Raw genomic sequence first — 12434 nt, 5'->3', positions numbered from 1 at the left:
TGACCTGGCTCTAAGACTTCCTTGGGGATGGGTATGAGATTTTGGTTCCTCCTTGTAGCCTTGCGTCCTAAGAAGGTTTCTGCAAAATTTTTATCTTTACATCAAATATGAAGATCAAATCTCCTAGGTCACATACATTCAGTATGTGCGAAAATTTTTGGGGCCTCTAACCTTACCATATCCAACAAGAGGTACTTCTTGGAACATTTACATGATGGATTTTGGATGTTACCTATCTGTGCCCTCATTAACTTGTTACATTGTTTACTGCAAAAAAAAAATCTTTTTCTTGAGCTTTCTAAACACCTTGTCTTTCTTGTAGACCAGGCTTCAGATTCCGAAGACTGGTTTCATGGCCCCTTTTCTTTTTCTTTTCTTTTTTTCCTTTTTCTTCTCTCTCTCTCTCTCTCTCTCTCTCTCTCTCTCTCTCTCTCTCTCTTTTGGGGGGGCAGGGGGGGAAGGGGAACACTCTCATGATCAGAGACTCATAAACATGTAGGTGCTATTTCCAAGGAGTTTCTTCCGGTTCAACATACATGAAAGGGAATTGATGATTATAAAGACAGTTTGTTCTTATTTCAAGTAAACAGATCAGGGAGGTAAGTTATAGAAGCAAACCTCTGCACTTAACAAGTAACCCTGTACTGCGGAGTGCCCAAAAGGATCTATCTGCCATCCAATTCTTGGAATTTTTCCAAACTGTTGCTTAATGTATCTGTGACCTAGAGTGGTTTGGTCTATCATATCTATGTAGTGCGTAGTGGCCTCATCATGCATACACCAGCCACCATTTCTGAGATTTAATAAGTATGAATTTGTTAATAGCTACGAGGACAATCAGAAACTAAATTCACAGCATTATGCAGACATACCTAAATGCTTGAAAACATACAGATATTTACTTTTCTAGGTATTATAATGTGATATAAGAAGACATCCATATACATGTGCAGATACAGAAGTATAGAACAATGAAAGTCGTTAGGAAATTTTGTCAAGACCTTACATGAATTCAAGCTGCCCTGAATCAACAAGATGCTTGACAAGTTTTTGTATTCTTGGTTTTTGTTCTCTCCACCAACGCTGAAAAAATGCCTGCACAAAAAATCCATCATAGCTTAATGAGGAACTGATTCCAGAATATACACGCTGCAGTAAATCCATAGAGGAAGCCTGACCAGTTAGAGCATAGCATCACCAAAGATTGGCATAATTTAAAACAGGGTTCCAACTTTGTGAGTATTTCAAAGGGCAGCACTTTGCATGATATCTTTTGAGGAGATCTCTGAAGGTGAGCAACCTGATAAGCTTATTGATCCTCTAGATCCATGGATTCAGAAGGATATGGGCTTATATCTGTGTGTTACAATACAAAAGGCATAGGACTTATCCACTAATTCTAAAGTGTTGCACACTTAGGGGAGTCCAACAAAGATGGAGTTTCGTGAGTGGAAGGCTAAGCAGAGAGCAACTCAAAGGTGTAGCAAATTTACTCCTAAAAGTGAGGCTGAATCACAAAAGTGGGGGGGGTTGCAACAATGAAAACAAAAGGAAATCGCATAACAATGAATCAAAATCAAAAAGGAGGTTAATTGAAGGAGTCTGCTTAAGTAATCATAAGATGCTGATTGTAAACAAATCCAATTCAGCAGACAATCACAAAGGCCAAAGACAAGAGAAGGTTCCCATGGCTGATGCCATTACCAAAGAGAAATCTGATATTACTAAATGGAACCCTGCACAAAATCAACTGCTGCAAGTGTGGCAAAAAGTCAGACATAGAAATACATTCTACTTGACTACCACAGCCCACGGGTTTTTTCTCTCAGTTGAGTTGGTTCATTAACTTGTAAGGTACATGTTACAGCCCATCAATAGGGATCAGATATGAGTGCTGATGGTGCTCCTACTTTTGAGAGAAGCTGGAGATTAGTATTCAAGGGTACATTAACAAGATGGACTTTTTAGTTGCACCTTTAAAGACATGTGATGTGCTGCTATGAATGCTTTAACATTATAACTTGCAGCCTGCTTTTGATTATTAGCTTAAAGTTGTCCCCTTTACTCATCATACCAAGCGTTTTGTAATTGAAGCCCTATGCTCAAGGATCTCACAGTAAATGAACCAATAATAAAAAGATTCACTATTGCGTACTTGCTCCATAGAAATCACAAAATCAAACATGAGGATTTTGTTGTGGAAGTGGACTTAAATGAAGATATATACAAACCCCCCTCAACCAAGATACATGCAAGTTTTTGGATCAATATGTTGATTGACACACTTCCTAGAGAGTTGCCTCTTGAAATGTGTTGAGCATCCTATTTTTACACCACAAGTAAAGGATAATTCGTGAACTCTACAAATGCATTAGGACTCACTATGTATGGACTAGGGTTTGGTTCAATTTATATATTAAGAAAAAACCCTAACCCTATTATGAATCAAAACCCTAAACCTAATTGTATAGTGACAGAAAGTATGATGTGATGTGTGAATTGTCATACGCTATCATGCAATGTATGATGGGTCGTACAAAGAGGTTACTGTGGGAGACCCATAATAATGACTCACATACATCTCATGCGAAGGTCAAAGTATAATGACATGTATTAGTGACACAAAATTATGTGATATTATAATATGATATACATGTCAAAGGCCCAAGAATTATGTGACAGTTAAAAGTGTAATGACTAGTAGTAGAATAATTATGGGTATGTGTGCCATTAGTCTGCTCAAGTGCAGGCTATGTATCACAAGATGTGTTCCTGAAGAGTTGGCTCTGCTCACCATATGACAAAGTAAGAATGCTAACCAAGAGCATCGCAAACGAAGTTTTCATGAATTCATTATTGAGCCTTCATTCACATACTTGTATGACTTTCATTTCTTTTTGTGTGCACTTGTTGGATTTTCTGATATTTACAATTTGTAAGACTCCAACCTTAGCAGTACAATGATTGGAGTAGCATAATGACTGGAGCGGACAACAATCAACCCAAATGCTTGGGCTTGACCCCACAGATTGTTAAACACAGAACTTGACTTGGGACAATGCCTAGGTAACTAGCTGGTCACAAAACCATGCGAACAGCACAAGTTAGGCTAGCTGATGCAGATTCAGAAGTAGGCACCAAAGAGGATGAAGGCTCTAGTGGGGACTTGCACAGAAACACAACACAGACCAAATCAAGGCAAGTCTGCACACTTGGACTAAGAGATGGGCTGAACTGTAAAGAGCAACTTCTTGTCTGCATCTTTTCCATCCATCCGGTGGACAGATCATCCATATGAGGCATCCATCTGCCTCATGTAAATGGCCCTATATAGGGACGAACTATCATGACTCTGTTTGAGCCGTGATTTAGACTCTATTGTGTGTGCTTATCGCAGAGTGCACACTTAAACTTTTGCATGCCCCAAAATCTGTTGAATGCAATTAACAGAGTTTTCATAATTTGTTTTAAAACTGTACCACTCTTTTACAAAAATTATAAATAAAGTGATATAGACTCCTTGATCAATCTTTTTCATATTGCTTGCACACGCATCCACAACATGCATGCATGTAGAATCCAAAAACTAGTTAACAAGGGATGCATGGTAATTTGCACATGCATTGCCAGTGCAACCCAACACTATGTAAACGAGGATGCATGGACACATGAATTGCCCATGTGAAGCTTTTTAAAATCTAAGCAAAATATTTCTCACACAGCTCAGCTTGCAAACTAGGCAGGTAAATTATGAATGCCGAACACGATATGATAAATGCAATAAGCACTGCAACTTGCTTGTGTAGCGACAATGTTGAGTCCCAACGAACCTCGAGAACTGATATACTGGCACAAGGCTCCATTGACGCCTTCAAAATTAATTTGGCAACATTGCTTCATCGTGCCTTTGGAATTGACAGTGACACAAAGTTGCTGCAATCTCAAAGCTCTTACAACCAAGAGGAAGTTCAAAGTTTGAGAAACTTGTGAAAGCACAGCCAGTGAGATTGGAACCAGCCTTCTAACTCAGATAGGGTGGTAATATTACAGCAAGTAAACAAATCACATAAACTAGAACGCACACTTTACCACATTATCTTGGACATTGAACATCAGGTTGGTCCCAAAACTGGCACCCCTACAGTATTTCTTTAACTTGTATCGCTAAAGATTGAAGTACACTAAGATCCAACCTGATGTCCTTCAATCTTCAATATATCTTGCTATCCATAGCAACCACAGCCCTTCAAACCAGTTTGCCCCTTGGTTTGCTTGGGGATTGGCCTTCAATTTGTTCCTTGCATGACAAATTCTACCCCAAACTTAATGTTGGTCAGCTAGCCTCTTGAAATTCTCTGAAATCGCGACATTTCAGCTCCTGAATTTCAAGTATGAGGCCTCCATTTCTAAGCCCTCGTCCTAGGGTGGTTGGTGAACCCTAATTAAGGTTTAGCAGCAAAAGTTCTTCAATTGCACCCTTTTGGGAGTTGTATTTGGCTGAGATCTCAAGGTAAGCTGTGAATTGCTTGAGAGAATGAAGAGGAAGTTGGAGAGACACAAATTTCCAAGTTTCATTGCCAAAATAGGCTGAAATTTTATGCTTCCCTACTGTGAATGACCGATTTACTACAGCCACCATCAACAAGAGCCCCACATGCAGTCCCCTACCTTTGTGGGCCGTGAACTTGCTGTCACCCACCTGCAAACAGCCTACAAGGGCTGTCACCTCCCTCCAATGGCCTCCTGACCAGTTAGGAGCACACAATCTCCAACGGCTGGGTTGATCACCCATGGTTGGAAAATTGCAGCAACAGCGCTCTCTCTCTCTCTCTCTCTCTCTCTCTCTCTCTCTCTCTCTCTCTCTCCCAATTCCCCCATGCTAGAATGAGGCTCCAACAACCTCATACAGCCTTTCACTCACTTGCATGGGAAGGTTTTGCCAAGTGGCAGCCTTCTAATTGCATTTTTCAGCCCAATTAAATTAATCTTCAAAATATTCCTGAAAATTAATTTATTAATTCTTGCTCAAAAAAGCTTCCCACAACATATGCATTGTTCCAATTACTAAAACTAACAATGTCTGCGAGTTTACACTTCCAATCACTAAAACTAAGAATGTGCTTTATTTACATAATCTTTATATAATGCAAAATATCAAGGCCCAAAGTAAAGGCTTTGAATCAGAAGAGAACTAATTTGAAAGATGGACAAGATTCACAGCATGGGGTAGGATGAAGAGGTTACGTACTTCCCCTCGCCCCACCTTCTTCGCTTGAATGGATAAGCAAGAAGGCAAGGCTATTGCATTTCCAAAAGTTGAGAGTAGATTCCAAAAAGCCTTCCCCCACCCCTTTTTATCCATAGACTAAAAGCACGAAACAAAGTCTCTTTCAAGTTTCAATCAAGCCAACCAAAAATCCAATCTTCCGTTCCATCAGACCAATAATATGGTACCAACACCATGAGACATGCAATTGATTGAAAATTCATACTCTTGAGGTATTGACTACTACGAGGTCAAACCTGCTCATAGGTCCCTATGTTCCACTCTAGAATTCTAACATGTATGTGTGTGATTTATGCATAAATTACTCAGAAGAAATCTACAAGAAATACAAGTGCTCAATGATCTCGCTAGAGTTGTTTGTAGACCAAAACTCACTCATATATACAAACCTCTCAAGGTGATCAAGGGGGAAATGGGCAATAGGAGCCATCAAGGAGGAATGTATCAGCAGTATTGTCAGCTCATGAGTGAGTCTCGGCCACGCCTAGTATTACTAGCTACTTTAGGAATTTTATTGTGGCCTATATGATGCATATTTGGGCATTTATTGCTAGCCAACCTAATGCATTATTTGCATTCGTTCTAGCCTATTTATTCAAGATCCTCCTCCAAAGTCTATCATTCATCACTTGCAGATCCAGTGCATACCTTGGTGGAGAGAGGAGTTGGTGCCAATGCCCACATGGCCAGTGACTCACTGTTGTACACAACTCTCTCATGGTTGGTACATGGATTCCATTTCCCACGCATTCCTGTCAGTTCTCTTCTTTGCAAATTTCTCTCTCTCTTTCTCTTATGTCTTGTGTTCAACAGTTTATTTTAGCACTCATTTACACTTCCATTATTGCATCAACTTATAACAAGGCATCAGATTTCAAGATCTCCACTCCTGCTGCTGTTTGCTGCTGATTACAGGTCTGCCCTTGCTAATCACTGATTTTTCCTGACTGTTGCACACTGTCCACAGCTTGGCAACTGCTGTCTGCTATTCCAGCCTTCTTTCAGCTATGTTTTGGTCCAGCAGACTGCGTTTTGATTTTCTGCATTACTTTATTGCTGATTTACCTGTGTTTTGATGTCCAACTGCTACATTTACTGCATTTAATGCCTTTGCAAGCTAGGCGACAGCATTGACTGCCTTCTAATAGTGTTTGTTGGCAGTTTGTCATTTTCTGCCATCGATTCTATGTGATCCGCTTGTGAATACTGCATGTGAACTCTATTATTGTTCAGTCTTTGTTGTTTGGTTGGCTGTACTCTCTCTCCATACCTTCACTCCTCTATCTTCTCTTCTTATCCTCTCCATATGGCTCCTCCGTATACTTCTTCTAATGATAAGTTACATGGACCTAACTATCTAACATGGAGTGCTGTCATGAGAGCCCAGTTTGTGCAAAAGCAATTATGGTACATTGTTTGTGGAGCTATTCCATGTCCTCAGCGTCTTCTTCCAGTTCCTGAAGATTTTGATGAGGACAACCATGAGAAAGTTGTGCTTACATGGGATATAGATGATACACATGCCTATTCCGCTCTTCTTTGATGTATTTCTATAGAAGTTCTACCAGTGGTTACCTCCTGCACTACATCTCCAAAAGTATTTCTAAAGAAGTTCTACCGGCAGTTACCTCCTGCACTACATCTCCAAAAGTATGGTTGAAGCTTCAGCTATTATACGAGGCACCCTCCACCATGCGTGTAGTGACCCTTTATTGGCAACTTCAACAAATAAAGTTTATAAGCCTAAAGATACCATTCAATCACTTTTGCTCCGTGTTACATGGGTACAGGACCAACTTCTCGACACATGCAATCTGCCCTTCCAGAGGCACATCTCGTGGAAACGGTACTCTACAAGCTTCCCTTGGTGTTTGATGGAGTGGCAAATGCTTTGAGAGCACAGACATCATCTACATCTATGAGCTTCACACATATGTCCTCGATGTTGCTTGAGCATGAGACATCTTTGCATTTACAAGGGAGGCTTCCGTCTCATTATGGAGGTTCTGGTGAGTCTCTTGCAACTTCATAGAGAGCTGACAAGAGGAAGAAGTTGAAGGCCCAATGTTACCACTATGATAAAAAGGGCCACTTATGGAATGACTACAAGGAGTTAGCAACCTCATGAAAGAAGGAGAAGAAGATGAAGTGGGATGTGATACTCCTCCAACTCTGACTTTGATCCTCCAGCCAAGGAGAAGTCCAAGGCACGAAAGGGATCCACTTCTTCAAATCAAGGAAAGGGCTTGGTAGCTCCTTCCTTTGCTACTTTCTAGCATAGGTTATGTGGTCATCCCTCACGACTCTCCAATGCCAAAGAGGGAGTGTGAGAGGGTGGTGAGATGGAGCGTCCAAGCCTGATCTATATAGGCATACAGGTACACAAGTTCCAGAGAGAGACATCCCTGATACATGGTAGTAGGTTCAAACCTTGGAGTTGGGAATGGTATCCAAGTTCATGATTGGCTGGTACTTGACAGTGAGCGGAATAGACTCCAACCTTAAAAAGCTCACATGAGAAAACACTTTGGCGGCCTAGCCAAAGGTGGGGAATCCATGCTCACATATATTCAGAGGCATTTTTGACAAGATGGTCTTGTATGCTACTATGAGACATTGATAGGGAACATAGAGACATGCTATGGCTCTTCTCTGTTTTCAAGGTATGATACGATCGACATCAACATCAAGTTCTCTCCGAGGCACCTTGGTAGTGGCTTGATCACCCACTGCTTGGGTATCCATGGTTCTACTCTGGTGGTTCTATGTTGTATAGACTATGATAAGTCATTATCATTATATCATTGTATTGTATTAGATCACCCATGATCTGAGATAGGGTGTTAGCAGTATTATCAGCTCATGAGTGAATCTGGGCCATGCCTAGTATTACTAGCTATTTTAGGCATTTTATTATGGCCAGTATGATGCATATTTGGGCATTTATTACTAGCTGACCAGCATTAAATGCTAGCCAACTTGATACATTATTTACATTCTTTCTGGCCTATTTATTAAGGCTCCTCCTCCACAATCTACATTCATCACTTGCAGATCTAATGCATACCTTGGTGAAGAGAGGTATTGCAGTAAAGGCACCTATGCCTAACCGCTCGTATATACATTTCGCATGGGATAGAATTTAATGACAATCTTCCTCCCTTGTTCTTACTAGTTATATTGCTTGAGCCATAAGACACATTCCGAACTGCTATGTATATAAATATGCCTGCAGATAGACTAAAATTGCAGAATATATAGGCTGCACTCTTGAATAAAAAGGTTAACCGAAAGAATAAAGATGCTTCCGCACCTCTCATGCTTTGACAATCAGAGGCAATAATAGTAGGAGCAATAATGATCGCCATGGGAGAGACTCTCAGATGTCTCATTCTCAATCACGTCTCATAGTAAGTTCCATGGCCATAAGTCCACGTTGATTTGTTACTATTATGGGAAGCAACATCATATTCTGCCACCATGCCATAAAATGTGTGATGAGAAGCACAAGGAAAAGAGAGAGGGTAAATTGCAAGAAAAGAATGATAGTCGTAGCATTGTCCCTCGCAAATCCAACATCAAGATTGAAGAGATTAATGTCGAGTAGACTGATTTTGGTGATAAGTATATACTTCTAGCTTCTTCTCTTGATATTTTGCAATTGACCGATATCTCGTCCACCTATCTCAGTGCTGGTTAATTGATTCAAGGGCTTCATTTCATATCATCCCTCATCGAGAGTGATTTCACTTGTACCACAACATGACAGGAGCTGTCAAATTGGATAATGACTTCGCATTGGATATTGTTTGCATTGGAGATGTCCAATTGCAATTTCCTTCAAGAAGTATATTTACTTTGCATAATGTACACTATGTTCCGGCTTTGACTAAAAGCCTACTTTCCGCTGGACAATTGAATGATGCAAGTTATATATTCTCTTTTGGTGATTCCTCATGGAAGCTTACACGTGGGAATCTTGTCCTAGCACAAGGTGCTAAGTCTAGTACTCTTTCTCCCTTACTTATATCTAGGTCTATTGATTATGTTTTAACAATGGTTGTAGTACCACATGTATCGTTATGGCATCGTTGCCTTAGATACATATCATTAAAAGGAATAAAAATGCTTACTCGTTTGCAATATCTTCCACCCCTTAAGTATAAGTGTTTTGATTCTTATGATCATTGTCTTTATGGCAAACACACCCACAGTTCACATAAAAAGTCCAACATTAAGCGCATGGGTGAGCCACTAGCTCTTGTTCATTCTAATGTTCATGGACCTATGCCCTGCAAGTCTTTAGATAGCATGAAGTATTTCATTACTTTCATCGATGATTACTCGCATAAGATTTGGGCATACCCCATAAAGAAAAATCAAAAGTCTTGGCTACGTTTCAGCACTGACTTTCTCTTGTTGAGAACCACTCTAGGTATAGGTTGAGATGTTTGTGATTTGACAATGGAGGAGAGTAAGTATCTAAAGCCTTTGAATAGTTTTGTGACGAGAGAGATATTAAGCATCAATTGACTGCCCCGTAAACCCCACCCCAAAATGGTATGACTGAGCGCATGAATAGGACGATTCAAGAGCAAGTCTGTAGTATGCTTATCCAAGCAACCTTACGAAACACTTTTGAGCTGAGATAATTACTATTGCCGTACATTTGATTAATCAATTCCTATGTACGATTCTTGACTATCGGGTTATAGAGGAGGTATGGTCTGAAAAACCTTCATCGTATGCTCATTTGAGTATCTTTGGTTATGAGGCTTTCTGCCATGTTCCCAAAAACAAGTACTATAAGTTAAATCCTTTGCTTGATGGAAAGAGTACTTTTGTCATGCAAGTAGATGTACACGTTGAAAAGTATCCCTAGACAACCCAAGCCAATGTATAAGGTTAGATTAGTGTTAGTGATGTCAGATTCTGGTCTGGCCATAGTCGGACTGACCAGTCGGACTGCCACGTGGCAGTCTAACTGTACTACACCAGTCGGCTGCATTAAGCCTATTTCTGGCGCCTATTTTCTGGCTATTTATAGCCGATGTTGAGCACTGCTTCTCCCACTTCTGATCGCAAGTTTCAAGCTGGAGATTCATGCAGATTACATCTCTGTTTGCAGATTTCAGGTTGGAGATCGTGCAGACTGCAGCGGACTTCGAGGTGAACAGCAAGTTGCATCGTCGAGGTGGAGACACGCAGTCCCGCACACTACGCCCGTGTACATATCTGCATATCTTTGTATACAGCACACTTTATACAGCAGATCTTCATCTTCCACTGTCTCTTTCTCTCTCTTCTCTCTGCGTTCTCTCTCTCTTAGTCTTGGTCCCACGCTTCTGCATCGCTGCACTCTGACATGGTATCAGAGCAGTGAAGAAGGGCTGACTGAGTGAAGAACCAACTTGAAGAGGAGATTCCATCGCGACACAAGGTTGCGTTTCCAGCGTTCGAGGGCGAGCGAGAGGGCTGCGCATCAGAACAAGGCTGAAGTGAGCCTGGGTGCGCGGGAAAGGAGTCCAGTTGATGGATTTGCTGCTGTTTATTGCTGTTTAAAGAGAAGGAAGGCTGAGTTTTCAGTCTTCAAGTGCAGGTTTTGCTTTTTCATTGCCTCCGGCGGGTGAAGAAGGTTCGGGACGCGGAAGAAAGAGCCCTAGCAGGCTGCGTTTTCACAGTCAGAGGGGGCTGCTTTTGCGTTTGTGAAGGCATTACAGGTAAAGATGTCTACAGAGATTGACTTGGAGTTCCAGACGATCATGGACCTGTCTTACCGGCTCTTCCCACAGATCAAAAGCTCGATGGCGACAATTACCGCATCTAGCGCGTGATGATGTTGGCTATCCTTGAGTCTTACGATTTGGCGGAGCTTTTACAAGAGGAGATCGACCGGCCCTCGGTGAGAGATGAGTCCAAACTCTCTTCCGATGCTCGTGCGGAGTTGGCCAAGGCACAGTCTCACTGGGACAAACTGAATGCCCGGATTCATTCTTTTCTTTTTCTGCCTTGTACTACAGCCGTGATAGCCCACATCGAGCACTTGACGGTGGCTCGGGAGATATGGCTGGAGCTTGATCAGATGTATAACCAGATGACCCTTATGAAGCGGGTTTCTTTGGAGGTGCAGATGCGGACCTTGTCCATGAACAAGTCTTCTTCGTTGCGGGAGCACATCAACAAGCTTAGACAGCTTCAGATGCAAGTTCAGAATGCGGGGAAGCCGATTTCCTCCGAAGACATGGCGATCACACTCTTGTCTCAGTTGCCGCCACGATTCGGTGCTTTCTACTCCGCCCTTATTGCTTCGGGGCGAGAGTCTACTCTTCGGTGGGAAGAGCTGGTTCCTATGGTCTTGGACCAAGAGGAACAACTGAAGGGACAGCATGCTTCCAAGTCGGAAGCCTTGACAGGTCAAGCCTCTCAAAAGAAGGGGAAGGACCAAAAGAAAAAGGAGGAGGACAACAAGTCCAAGAAGGACAAGGACAAAGAATCCACATGCCATATTTGTGGAAAGACCGGCCATTGGAAGAAGGATTGCCCTGACAAAGACAAAAAGGACACCAACAAGAAGGACACGAAGGATTCTGGAGCGGTGGCTGCACCCTCATCAGCTGCGTTTCTTCATCTAGCTGTCATTGAGGACTCTACACCGAATGCTTCTGATGCTACAATGACAGCTCCCCAGGCTCGAGAGTGGATCGTTGACAGTGGTGCCTCCCGGCACATGACTCCTTCATCATTGGTGTTGCCCAATTGCGACCTTAGCATGGGCAAATTCTTATCGAAGATAGCTCTTCGGTGTCTATTGCAGGACGGGGTGAGATGCAGCTTATTCCAGATGGACGTGGTGGTACCCATACCTCAGACATCTTGCATGTGCCAAGTTTAGGGTATCATCTACTTTCAGTTCATAAGATTTGTTCACTTGGACTTTTGGTAGAGTTTGACAATGATTCGGTGCGAGTCCTTGATAGTGGGTCAAGGAAGGTTCTCTCATTAGGATATGAGGAGAACGGCATCTACAAATTGACGTCTTCTACCGCCCTCCCTACTCTTCTTCTTACCTCTCAGACACAATCAGAGCTATGGCATGCTCAGTTTGGTCACCTCAACTATGATTATCTTTGGAGGGCGTCACGTGGAC

The 12434-nt window shown here is 41.9% G+C and overlaps 1 protein-coding gene across 6 annotated transcripts in view; it reads right to left on the bottom strand.

Annotated features, from left to right (window-relative positions):
• Window positions 1-12434, bottom strand: part of LOC148027158 (alpha-mannosidase At3g26720-like) — a 61262-nt gene that overhangs the window by 26649 nt on the left and 22179 nt on the right. For 5 of the 6 annotated variants that reach the window (XM_087691691.1, XM_087691690.1, XM_087691692.1 and 2 more), the window contains 2 exons: window positions 1007-1095; window positions 619-793 (listed from right to left, as the gene is read on the bottom strand). In XM_087691691.1, the coding sequence (XP_087547817.1) occupies window positions 619-793; window positions 1007-1095 (264 nt within the window). Of the gene's footprint in view, window positions 1-618; window positions 794-1006; window positions 1096-12434 lie in introns of those variants that run through there. The other variant, XM_087691695.1, reaches the window with a different exon arrangement.

The sequence above is a fragment of the Lygodium microphyllum genome, chromosome 13, assembly GCF_053477565.2.
Source record: "Lygodium microphyllum isolate KBCC chromosome 13, Lygodium_microphyllum_v1.1.10, whole genome shotgun sequence".
NCBI classification, from domain to species: domain Eukaryota; kingdom Viridiplantae; phylum Streptophyta; class Polypodiopsida; order Schizaeales; family Lygodiaceae; genus Lygodium; species Lygodium microphyllum.
Note: the sequence above shows the minus strand (reverse complement) of the source record. Positions and strands in the feature narration are given on the sequence as shown.